We start from the raw sequence: 14,412 nt of genomic DNA, 5'->3' as shown, positions 1-14,412 counted from the left end.
ATAATTGTACTGTTAATTACTAATGGACAGTTACCTAAGTACAACTAAATGCACACTTCCATCTATTCATAGTGTTCAAACTAACTCGTACATATAGAGCCTAGGCTTTTTGTATGACTTAACTATTGGGCAAATCTTCGGAACAGTTCAATTTCAATTGATTTTTTTTAAAAAGTATAATGTTATGTCTAAATCTTTTGTGATAACTTGTACTTTCTTGGATCATTCGGGTGTCGGCATAAAATCATACAAACATTAGAATTCGCTAATATAAGAATATTTACAGGGTTTTGTTTATTATAAAAAAAGAATACTATTTCTATGGCTAAATGTTTGAACACACTCACTTGTCGGAATATTGAAGCTTAAAAAAAGTCAACAGATAAACTTGAATGCGAAAAACTAAGATAACTGAGACTAGTATAATTGATATTTGCTGAAAGTTTTCACTGCATAACTTAAACATTAGGTGTATTACCGCTAGTTATGTAAATAATGTGTATAGGTTTACTTTCATTAAATATGATTTTAAACATTGTCAGTTTGTTGTTTGGTGTCACATTTTGATCAGATTACTATTTCAAAGTTGAGAAGAGAATTATTTAGATAAAGAAAAGTTTTCTATGTTTGAATCGGCTTATTCTTATGGACCATTATTAATTTTAGAACCATTAATAATAATCAGAGAGCACTGGATAGCTGTTTTGTGATAGTTTAAAAATTTTCATCATTGTATAAACACGATCTTGCCAGTGAACGGACCAATGACCCTCACGTCTCATGATGAACACTTCACCTTCAGGCTACTTGCATGGAATTTAGTGTTGCGGATTTTCAACTTCAACCAGTTCGCGACATTGTACAAAATCAACTGACGTAACTGTATCTTACACTCGTATTTGTTCGGACGGTTAAAATATAATAAGCTTTAATTGAAGATGCTAACTAATAGTGGATGTTACCAAATTCATAGTCCGAATGTAGCATGTTCACTGTGAGGCTTGAATGTGACGGATTCGGGCTTGAGCACGGTAATGATTGCACACTGATGGAGAATTTTAAGCTGGTACAATATGCTTATCTAATACTCTAGTTTTTACTTAGATTTTCCAGTTGATATCAATCCATGAAGTAAACAAATTTTAACTTAAGCTAATTGCTTCAAACTCTTCAAGTAAGTAATTTTAGAAAGTCAATTTTGCTTCTGTGACAAACATTTTATGAAGATATTAATAACATTAAAGTGACTTTAAAAAAAAACGACATACATTGTAAAACATGAAAATATCCTTAGATACATTTGATTCATTAATATTTTTCGTGAAAAATATCTTAGTGAATCTGTTGAAGTATTCGTTCACCAATAGGGTGGTCGTGTGCCATTGCAGACAAATTTAGAGTTCATACTTATTGCACAAGTGAACAGCTGTCTGACTCAGAAGCTAAATGTGTAACATGTTGAGCGTTTAAAACGAAAGATACTTGGTTTTTATCTCAGAGTGAGCACCAACTATGAGATACAGGTACATCCAGCTGACGGTTTCCGAATAAGACGGAAGCCATGTCATTAATTCTACTGCTAGATACATTCAATCTGTTACTTATAAGTTTGTGAAATGATGACCATGTCAAGGTAATCAGAACAGAATGCACATACCAACTAAGACTGACTAAACTTCGATCAAAACACTGAAAAGGGTCTAATGCAAACCGTTACAGGTTAAATTAATTGTTTACAATGTTTTCTTTCACCTAAATATGTTTTGAATAATTTTAATGAACATTTTATTAGACAAAAAAATATACTCCTTTTTGTGCAATTTGCGAAATTTGTTTCTAGGTAAACTATCTATTTAATGATGTTTCTTTTCAGCTCCGTTTATTTTTAATTTTTCTAATGACATTGTTCCGTTGAAACAATTACTACCATATTTTTATGTTGTAATATGTTAATGTATGAAATACATTTTTTTTAATCAGTTGGAACAATCTGCAAATTAGTTCAGTCTCATTGACAAATTATACTTGTATTATTATCACTTACAAAATGTTTAAGAGTTAATGCAAATTTTAATAATAATAGTATACCGGAAATATTTTAATGAACAAATTAGAAAACAAGATTTTTGAGGTATACATGATTTCAAGGAACTTCTTGCTTTGAATTTTATTTTATTAAACATCTTTTTATAAAAACTGAATTACTGAATTACATTACTTTCATTATACTTTCATGAATGCTTCTATCCTTTTATACGCTTAAGTTTTCATGATTCCAATATTAATTTTAGTATACTTGTAGAACTGGAAAAATTGAAATAAATGCTAAACTATTACTTCTTTAGTAAAATAAACACTTGTGCATGTATAATATTTATACGTTACAATATACATTGAAGTTTTAATTCTTTTTTAAAATTTCATTCTAAAATTATCATATCCGTGATATATCCATTCACAAAATAGGCTTAATACAGTTGATGATTTTATATAGTTGAGATCATGAGTCAATTAAAGCTAGACCACCATGGAAAACCTGAGAGCATTGGACGAATGTTTCATCCCATTGTGGGACTCCTCAGCAGTGCACACTCACGATTCCACCTCGCGAGATTCGAACCCAGGACCTACCAGTCTTGTGCGCGAGCACTTAAGCCATAGACCACTGAGCCGGCATCCAACGGTGTTAATGTCTAACTTCAACCAATCCACGAAATTGAGCAACCATTCACCAATGTCTTCAGTGAGTTGATATCTCCCAACAGACCTGGTTGAGCTCCACTGGTTACTGCTTCTCACTAGAACTCCAGGAAATACCTCATGGAGCCAGTCACTAGTGAGCATATGATCATTATCAGAAGGGGGTTTTGTGGAGGTTTTGATAATTTTATATAGTTGAGATCATGAGTCAATTGAAGCTAGTCCACGATGGAAAACCTGGAAGCATTGGACGGCCGTTTCGTCCTATTGTGGGACTTCTTACCAGTGCGCATCCACGATCCCTTATCGCGAGATTCCAACCTAGGATTTTGCAATTAATCAATCTCTTCATTCATTTTCATGTAAATTATCAAATACTTGATTTAAACTGAACATGGACATTTTTCAATTATTTATTATTTTTTTAACTTATTAAAAATAAAAATAGATGAATCCAAATAGCGATTCGCGATATAAACATTTTGATAAAATAATGTTTTGAATATATTTTTCAAAAAATCTTAGGATAACCAAAAATATGACAAAAGTAATAATTGTCTAAACTATAGATTTTGAATATTGCTGCTAGCCACTATCCATCTTCCCTTATAATGCTTGTGAATTAAGGCTGTATCTAGGCAATACACACAGTATGCACATATGCCAATTAGTGACTGACCAGTTGCAGTCCTAAACATCAATGGGAAGATTCAAACAAATAATATCAAGTGAAATTAAATTTTCTGTTTTTATGATTTACTTTTTAAAAGTTATACAAGGAAATTTCTATAAAAAATAATTAATTTAGTAACTGGGTAACATATTGGTATCCATGTGTAATTGTATGTAAAATTTAGATAATACTATCATTTTAATTGAATTCAACTCATAAAATAAATTAATGATCAAATCGATTAGAAAATATAAGAAAAGAACATAAGTGAAAAATTAAAAATCAAATTTTTTTTCCAATGTAGATTAATCAAATCCATTGAAGATGAGGATATGATTGGACTTTTAATAGGATAAAATAATAATAATAACAATAGTACTAATAATAAAATAAATGAATTTTAAAACATTTTGTTGAAAATATTTATGTGATGAATACTTTATCATTTTAAATGTATACATTTCTACAGATCAAGTACACGTTGAGAAACAAATTATTTTATTGTTCTGGGATCTCCTTTATTAACAATACTCTGTAATTCAACTTAGTATTGTTTGTTTGAATCTTCCCATTGATCTTTAGGACTGCATCTGGTCAGTCTCTTATTGGCATATGTGCCTACTGTGCGTATTGCCTCGATATAACCTAAATTCACAAGCATGGTACTCTGTAATGTTTTGGCAAATAGTTTTCAGTGAGCGACCTATGTATTTAGTTCTATGAATAGATATTAGATCAAACTGGATAATCGATTTATCAGTAGGTGATTAGTGTATAGGATCACGTAAAATACTGATCGAATGTTTAATCTAGTCAGATATGTTTTGAAAATATTTTCCATTTTATCAATTTCAGGTTGTAAAGCTATTTAAAATGAATATGAATATGAATACAGTAACGTTTCCTCTCAGAACTGTTTTATAATGGACTGATGGGCATTATAAATCCAATTAAAATTAGTCATATGTTGTTGATGAAAATTACTTTGTACAAGTTAAAGATAAGTAATTGTCTAGGTGAAGTAATGGTATAGAAAAACAAATTCCGTATTTTTAACCGTTATGGTTGAGTATTATTTTTAAAAAGACGAGTAAATCTTACAACTATTTTATTTATTTTTCTATGAGTATTGCTGATATTTTAAATTGACCACACCCTTCTAGTTAGTATTTTATATTAGAAATTAAATTTTAGAGTTAAATATAGACATTTATTGGATTTTTATGTAAGAATATTGGGCGTTTACATATATATATATATATATATCCATCTAATTAATTATTCTTTACCATTCTTATAAATGAATTTATTCATTATTAATATTACATCTTTCTTATTTTTCGTTGTTGTATATGTTTAGTTGTCTGTCTGAGTTTTATTTTTTTTTATAAAATTTTGGAAATGTGTTTTTTATATTGTTATTTCCGTTTTGTTTTTTCCCAAAGGTTTCAACTTGTCATAATATACCGAAGTTATCTACTCAAGTTATACAAAGTGAGAACACGAAATTAATGGAGTTAAGAAATTGTAAATGTATTAACAGCATTACAAGAACTACACGGGTATCTATCAATAATGCTAGCGATACCATGACAACAATTACTACTTCTCCTATTCTAACAAATATCAATACATTGTCTTCAAGCTTCACCTCACCATTACCAACAACAACTGCAACAACATATGTAGAATGCATGCTAAATGACATTAAGCATAATCTCAGGTATACTAACAATGATTCATTACAATCATCATCCTCCTTCAATACACCAGTAAATCATAACAAAAAAGTATATTATTCCAATAAAATCCATGAAAATCAAACCAACACTTATACTTTGCTATCAAAGTATAAGTCTAATCAAAATTTTGATGATATTAAATGGAACAATAGTCAAAACAATAACTGCAATCCAAGCAACCATCACAACATCGGCAATGATAGTCAAACAAAACATAAGATTTTCTTGTCAGACTATTTATCAAGTAAGTCAACACAATAATATATTTCCATCATTTGATCATTTTTTTGGGTAAATTGAGCATTGGGTAGATTGTTATAAATAAATAATATATTTTTAATATCCCAATGAGTAGAAAATCTAATTTTTATACTCCTTGGGATATTACAAATATATTATTTATTTATTTCTATCATTGTTTTAATTATAAATATTTCATGATGATTACTAAGATATTCTGTTTGATTATTTATTGTGTATTGGATTTTTAATCGATCTAGGGTATAAAAAACCTATTTACTGTTTAAGTTTAAATGGTAAAAAACGTCAGTAGTTATTTCATTGTTTTTACCCCATAAGTTAGCAATAATAGCGTTTTGTCATTTTCAAATTTTAAATCACGAATTGATCTCAGTTAGACCAACGTTGAAAACCTGGAAGCACTGGACTGCCGTTTCGACCTAGTATGCAACTACTCAGGTTTTCAATGGTGGCCTAACTTAAATCGACTGGTGAATTCAAATGAAAATACAACAATCTCCACAAACCCTTATACTGATTATAATCATGTGCTCGTTAGTGACTACCTCTAAGATGGATCAAGGGTTGCGCAAGATCATGGGTTAGACATTAACACCACTGGATCCCGGCTCAGTGATCTGTAGGTTAGGCATTCGCATGTGAGATCGGAGGTCCTAGGTTAGAGTCCCGCATGCGGGATCGTGGGTACGCATTGATGAGGAGTTCCATACTAGGATAGAACAGCCGTCTAGTGCTTCCAGGTTTCCAATGGTGGTCTGGCTTACATCGACTCATGAATTTAGTTATTAAAATATAATTGTCTCTCTTACCTTTATTCACATATCTTTATATTATTATTGATATTGTTATTATTATTATCGTTATTATTATTAGTTTAATATCATTATTAATCTTCCGAATACATGATTCATTTATTTAGCATTCATCCTACTTATTTCTTACTGATTCCATATGAAATTTTTACTACTGAACGTTTGATCAAGTTTGTAATTGCACTATTATCTCTCTCATCCTATGTGATCCATATTTATTTCAATCATGAATCATAAAATTTTACTTAGCGTTTAAGCTGATTCAAGTTAACATTGCGCATATCAACATTACTAATTTCATTTTGTTTAACTACCCTAAATTCACATACTATAATTTTTAACGATGCACGTTACCTTAAACCTGACCACTTTTTGGATTATTAATGTGGATATATAATTGTAGAACCTAGCGAGAATTTAGTGAAAGGAATATTCTCCGTTCACATTTTTGCCTTTAACATGATGGGGATTTTCAAACGAATAAATATTGACAGTCTAACTTCAGTTAGGATAACTTTCTTGATCACATTTCACCTGTTCTTTTCTAATCGAGTTTGCTTGGATGCCCCAAAAAGCAGTAAAAAAGATGTCAGTTTGAAATTTATCGTCAAGACTTGTCACTAGAGAAAAAACACACTATAATTCGTCATAATTTCATTAGGTTTATTCTACACATAACGTGACCATTGTTAATCATACTGACTTGTGTTTCATAGGGTGTATATGGTTAAACAAGTCGTTTAAGTATTCTCTTGGTGATTTTAGTTTTTTCATACACGAAAGAGTAAGTAATATTATTTGACGACTGAGATTAAGAGGCTAATTCTAACATGAAACAGAACGAATGCCTTAGTTACAGTACACTTTGTCTGTAAAGATATAATAATTCAAGCCGTATAAACAAATGTGTAGCACTCAAGTATTTTAAACTGTGGCCACGATTATGTACTTTTGATGAACCAGTATATTAAAATTCAGTTAGACGGCTGTCTTCAGTCAACTTTGTTTTGGTCTGATCAGTGAATCAAAAACCAAATGCTCATTAACTAAATAGTTTTGATGTTCAGTAATAAATTTTATTAAGTAACTGGACTATTTTGTCACATATAACACTTATGGTTTCGTCTAAATAGCTTGTCATCAAGTTGACATAAGATAAAGATGTATTTAAAAGCTTTAAAGATATGGATGTATGGATTTTCGATCAAACTGAAGTGAGAATTCTATCAGAATCTTATTCCTTTCGTCAGTTTTTGGCGATCATAAAAAAATCATCATTCACTGCTTCCTTATAGTTTCATAATATCTTATTCTATTCATTTAAACATTATCGGGTAAGGTTTTGCGTTCAGTAAAATGTTAGCTCATTATCTATTTCACTTCGATTTTATCCAGTATTTTCACCTAGAAGTTAACTTAATTACCTATTTTTACATTATCATTTCGAGACGTTACATAAATTTAGTCATCGTTCTCTTTTGATTTCTTGAATTAAAAATCATCAATGCTATTTAAAATTATCATTTTCATGTATAAAGAATCAGTATATTTTGTTATTAGGTGTAATGTTCTTGATGTCCACTCTTTTCTTATGAAGTATAGTTCAAATTATAGGCTGAATTAAGCTGAACAACCTTTGTTCTAGGAATGTGAAACATTGGATACTGAATGATTAATACAAAGGTGACGATAAGGTAAGGTAAGTTGTTGATCCAACAGTTGGTAGGCCAAGAGTGCCCACTAATGATGTGTCTCACACTGTGACGAAATATTTTCTAAAGTATTCACTGGTTTACAACAGTCATCTAGCCAAAATCAGTTCATAATTTAAGCTATCTTCCAATTGAATAATTTTCACAAACTCTCCATTCTAATCAAATCACATTTTGTTGCCAATGTTATTTTTTTGCTATAAATATCAGAAAGGTATTAAAAGTTATTTGACGAATGAATCATCAAATTCATTTAATTTCATTTTTTCAAAACGTTTAGAAAGGAGATGTAGGCGTTATATCCTTAATAAGTTTTACTTTGTTCACTGGAAATGTATTTTTCTGGAAGTTAATCTTCTTTTTGAATATTTATAGCTGGCAATTTGTCTTGGCATTTAACTCACTTAGCCATTCTTGTTTCTACTGTATTCATAAACTTAACTGGGTTAAGTTAAAGGTTACGGTTTAATTTGAGATTATATTTAGACTAAATGTTTTAATTACTGTTCAGATTAGTTCATGCAACTAACACTGAGTGTAATACAAAAGAACCTGTTGCGAAACCTCGTTGATAATTTAAAAATGATATCTTCTTCGTGAATGTCTTCATTTTTGTATTATTAATTCTTTTTCATATTTGTTGCTTTCCGATTGGTTGAATAGGGAAAAGAAATTCTTGTTGTCACTTGTTGTTGTTTGCTTGTATCTTCCCATTGATATTTTGGACTGCGATTGATCAGTCTCTTGTTGGCATGTGTGCAATATCGAGGCAGTCCGCATAGGGTGCACATATGCCGACAAGAGACTGATCAATTGCAGTTCGAAATGACAATGGGACGATACAAGTAAACAACAACAAGTGAATATAACTTCACCCCATCCCACAAGCAGGTGGCTATCAGGACTCAATTGCTAAGTGGATAACGCAGTGGCGTTTGAAGCGGAAGGTACTGGGTTCAAGTGCTAGAGTGAACATCAACTCTGAGATGCAGGTAAATCTAGGTGACGAGTCCGAAATGGGACGAAACGCGCGTCCTGGATTCCAATGCTAGCCACTATTCATGTTTGCTTTTAAATTTTTATAGTCATTTTAAAGGTTGCTTAAGTTCTTCGGTATTCTTAAAATTTACCGTTAAAGTGAGGAGAAATTTGGATAAATATCATACGTTGTTTCATACTTACTTTCACTAAACAGAATTACATCAATACATCTTAGAATATTTCAGGAATTAAGATTTTCAAAGGAATGTGACATCATTACTCTTTGCCGGAATTTCAAATCAACGAATTCATTCGTTTTTATTTTATTAAAAATTGTCTTACTTGTGATTAATTGTTTTGTGTAAAAAACCAAATGGAAAAACGTTTGTCATACATTTTGTATGGTATGATTTAGTTAAAATCTCACAGCAAATAGGAGAAAGAACAATATTAAAAAGAAACAGTCTCTATACATTCTACCATTCATAAAATTTTTCCTATGCATAACATTGGTTGAAGATGCTGTAGACTAAAAGTTGAATTGTGTTAGCTAATAAATCATATCATACTTTTTAGATATCAGTGTAGACGAATATACATTTTGATTATTCAGTAATATATATTTCATTTATATAACTGGAAAATGATCTTATGATCAACAGAATAATAAAATAATTTCCTAATAAGTTAGGATAAAGTTATCAAAACGTTATTCAGAATATGATACACCATTCATTCTACATGGTCGTGTAATGTCTGTCACCAATTTTGACTGCTTTTTAAATAGGTTTGGTTTATTGCTTTGTATGTCTATGTCCATTAATATCTGTGTAAAAACACGTTATTCGCTAACTGTATCTTTTTAAATTACTTTTAAGCAGTTTACATTTCAATCTGTGTGAAAATGCTACCAGTATTCGTTTGACAATGAGTGACAAAGTTGGCCAACAATTTCATTGAAGCCTCTCTGACAGACAGAGAAAATTACGTTTATTTAGAATAAGATCATCCGTATATGACGAACATGATCAGAATCAACATGAAACAACTTAATTTCTACTTTCAAAAGTAAAAGGTCTTTGTTATTCATTTTCGTCAGTGTGCTATCAAGCCAACGTGCTTCTCGAACGATATTGCTGATGAAGTTCTCACTATTATACCAGAGATAAACTCTTGTCTGTATTCACACTTCTCTCAGTATAGAAATTTTTAGATTGGTATATATATTTTGCTACAAGGTGTTATGTATTATTATTGTTGGAGTATCATTAATATTATTCTTTCATGATTGATGTAATTATTATCATTATCATGCTGGATTTTCTCAATGTATTATCTTCAAAGGTGTTTTTTGTTGATTATTGCTTACTACTCAATAAAGTCCTACTTTACTATCAAACAAACACACGTCAGTGGTTTATTATAATTACCAACTTTTTGTATCATATGCAAATGCAATTTTTATATGATCAACTTTTCACTATTCTGTCAAATTATAGGTAACAATGACTTCACAAAATCGTAGATCCGCTCTTTTTATTGATTTTTTCACAATACTAAGGATTCGGATGAGATACTGTTCTTTTAGCTTGGTACACTAGATTCTAGATCGAAAACTTCAAATTTCAAATACGAATTTTATCAAAACAATGTTTTTTCTCATTTTACTGTATTCTGTTTTGATTTTCTCATGAACATTATACTTTGTCATTTAATTCAGACATTTATTTTACATATTTAACTTACTTCATTTTTTATATCAAGTTAAGAATAGAAAGTCTGACCTGTATTAGTAGGCGTTTTTTCATCGACTCATCATAACTGGAAGAGATTCAGAGCTTGTGTTTAGTAGGAATTACGGCAAAACTCAATTATTTGTGAAACAAGTTATAAATTCATGGTTTTACACATTCTTGTTATTTATAGAACTAAGTCAATTTCATTTATTGTAATTTTTTTTCAGTAAGATTTGTATAAATGAATACAAAAGCATCTAATCACGGATACTACTCAGGGTTTGTTCAGATAATGTAACTGACCTTAAAACCTGATGTTATTCCGGTGTTACACAAAAAAAGATGTGCTGAATTTAAGAGAAATTTTTATAAAATTACAAGAAAGTGAATATTTGTTCATGTGATTATACAGCTTTTTGGCTGACATATGAAACAAACATACCTTATGTCAAACGAAATCAGACGAATTATTTACATGTGATTCAATTCTCACATAAAGGAAAGATACTTTATTATTTATGTAATGTAGAAACGATAAAATTAATACTATTCAGTGAACTATTATTTAACAAATGAAACTTTTATTCAAAAAAACAATTTAGCTTAAGCAGTCTCTGACAACGTAAAGTCAAATAGTATTTTCTTCAGGTCAATTTGTCGCAGTTTACGGCAGTACATTGAAAGAAAATTCAAAAGGATATAAACAAAGAAATTCAAATAATATTTATGGTAGTTTTATCTAATTATGGAAAATACAGTTTGAAAGAACAAGAAGAATTAAGAAATCAAGAGTATAAAATAATATTAGAGCTTTTGATCAGAAATAAGATACGAAGACAAAACACTTACCTTATGGAGATGAATTGTAAGCTACATTGACCGATGGTTTGTAGGGGCTCAATTACCATGATCTTTCAAAACTTAATCCAGGTAGTCTATAACATGGAAAACGGATTAGTCAAGCAGACAATAACTTCATGCAATGATGTCAAACAATTAATAACATAAATGCATTGGAATTAAGTTTTCTTTTAAAAAAGTTATAGGCTGTATGACTAAAATCTAAGACTAAATACATGGTTAACAATGCATTGTATTTGAATAATGAGATTTAATATTATTGTTTTATCGCTTATCCACATAAATTATAATAATCAAACTATTTTTTTTGTTGAGAAAAAATGAATTCTATTTTTTAATTGTCAGTAAATAAGTTACATCATAGATTGAATTAATACAAATTTCCTGTCAATATGTAAATTATACTTTCAAGTCACCAAATATTTTTATTAGTACCTTGATTTATACGATTAATTTTCATTTTGGACTTTGGAAAAAAAAACTAGTCGTTGTTTTTATTTATTTTCATTACTTGTATTACAATTATCATAAATGTGAAAACTTGATATTGAACAACTAGTAAAATGGCAATGATCATAAAAATGTATAATCATAATTACTTTAATACCCAATTAATCTATATTTTAAAAAATGTATATCACTATTGAATTTGGAACATTTTTTTAAACGTTCTGATTTTCAAATTGTAACGTCATTCAGTCAATTGGAATATATACATTGTTTTTTCTATCTTATAACATATTGAAACATTATGTATACATTATGCCATAATGCATTGTTTTTTATAATCTAAATATCTTTGTAATTTACATACATTGAATTATTCCTTAGTTTGACTTGACTAGATGTGATATTTACACTAAAGCATGTTTAAAGCTAAAGTTAAAATATATATGATTTTCGATTGCGTATTAAGTTGTAAGGAAATAAATGCACAAATTTTTGTAACCTATAATAAACATTCTTCACACTGAAGTATTGTTCACGAAAGCTACCGACAATTACGAAAAATTAATCATTTCACCAGTTATGTGTTATCCAACTTTAAGTCCATTCGATTTGCTATACTTTTAGGCATTTATATTCATGTAAAGAAATTTCTTGTGAAAATACAATCTTTGTCCATCACAGTTATAATCTAAAGAACAGATAAAAAGCGATAAATAACAATGTTTTGGAATATATAGTGAGATGTTAGTTTTCTTTTGCAAATCAACAGAGAAAAGCTTGAAAAATGAAGAAATACTTTTTTTATGGTTCCTCAGTAGCTTGTAGTAATGAATTAACAAAGAAAAAAAACATTTGAATAAACAGGTCATGAGTAGACCACGATATTACACAGCTACTAAAGTTGAGGAGAAGCTCTACTGAGGAGTTCGAAACTCAATCAATGTATAGATCGTTGAAGTTTTCGGGGATTTTCTAATTAATATCAGTCTATAATAAAAATAATTTTCCACTAGATTTGATCTCAACTATTCACCCAGATTTATGATTATATATTTCTTTTTGATAATAAAACTATCAATGTATACTAGTCTACGACGCCGATGTAAACTTTAAATATAATTTGTTTATATTATCTTCCAATTTATCAGTTATAAAAGTATTTAATTGTAAATATAAGTAGTCGTATTTGATTTTCTTATTATTTGCCAGTAGTTTTATGATTTATTGAACAATGAACAATTATTCATTTAAAAAATAAACTAAACTTCAGTAAAAACAGATTCAATATTCTTCATTCTTTGCATAATGTTATTTCTGTTCTTAGTTGGGATTTCGTGTAGTGCACAGTGAATTTCAAGTGTACAAATTACTTAAATAATTAAGTGAAATGATCTAAATTAATTTTGTATTGTTCATCTTTTTGCCATCTGTCTACAATTTGATTATAATACGGATATAACATAATATGAAAATTGTTTGTGTATTCGATTTGGCTGAACATAAATAATAATTGACTATATGTGATTATTATATTAGTGGCAAAACACAGTAAGAAGGTTTCGATTAAATTAAAGTAAACTTAAGAGGGTAAAGCAAGCTGATGTCTATATATATATATATATTCAGCCAGATGTTTTCCTAAAGTGAGATAATAAATGATAACAACTAGATCGTGAATCATAGATTAAAACTTTTGGTAATTAACATACAAAAAAAAGTGTATGGAATAAAATCGAATGAATGTCGACTGGATGAAATAAAACTTTCATTTCGTTCAACTATCTAGTCGAGCGATTAAGTAATTGGATCAAATCGAAGTTTAGAAATAGAAAACAGTTATTTGGGTTTAAAATTTCAACTAGTGAGTACAAGTTTTAAGTTATTTTATCTATTGATAAACTGAAAAAGCCTAAAACTCTTGAAACGTTTTCTCTTTGAGGAAATGGATGTATCCAAAAAGCACTAAGTACTCACAATCCCTTATCAAAAAACAATTATCATTAATGTTAGTTACTTTAAATTAAATTGTGGATTGAAATTCAGTTTATGTAGTTCAGAGTAAGTAAATCTGTCTGCCTATTAACTGATTATTCTAACTTTATGCATCATGAATCGACTAATGCAAGTTTGGTGTTACAGTATATACTAATATTTGTTATGATGAGCGATATTTTCCCACGATGTGCATGCTTTTTAAATCAAAACCATCTAGACTTTTGAGTGGATAATTTTCTCTATAGTTTTACTTAAAGAACATTATTATAAAATACTGTTTTTTTAGGTTTAGCATCAAAATTATCTGTATTTGTTTAAACAATCGGTTGCATCGAAAATTACTATGATAGTTTATTTGCAGAATTATAATCTCCTTGATGAGTCACTTCTTTTATGTTATATCGGATACAATGGGCAATGTTTTAACTGATTGGAAAACGAGTGACGTACACAATTTATTTTCTCAAATCGCATAGAATACGTAAGTGG

The 14,412-nt window shown here is 29.3% G+C and overlaps 1 protein-coding gene across 1 annotated transcript; it reads left to right on the top strand.

The window, feature by feature from the left end:
• Positions 1 to 4,962: 4,962 nt before the first annotated feature.
• Positions 4,963 to 5,376, top strand: Smp_064910 (hypothetical protein; the record flags this gene model as incomplete). The annotated part of the gene is made up of 1 exon (XM_018789611.1): positions 4,963 to 5,376. The coding sequence occupies one exon, from the start codon at positions 4,963 to 4,965 to the stop codon at positions 5,374 to 5,376; it is 414 nt and encodes a 137-aa protein (XP_018655036.1).
• Between the last annotated feature and the right edge of the window lie 9,036 nt (positions 5,377 to 14,412).

This window comes from Schistosoma mansoni, chromosome W (genome assembly GCF_000237925.1).
Source record: "Schistosoma mansoni strain Puerto Rico chromosome W, complete genome".
Taxonomy (NCBI): Eukaryota; Metazoa; Platyhelminthes; class Trematoda; order Strigeidida; family Schistosomatidae; genus Schistosoma; species Schistosoma mansoni.
This window is presented reverse-complemented; position numbering and strand designations above follow the sequence as displayed.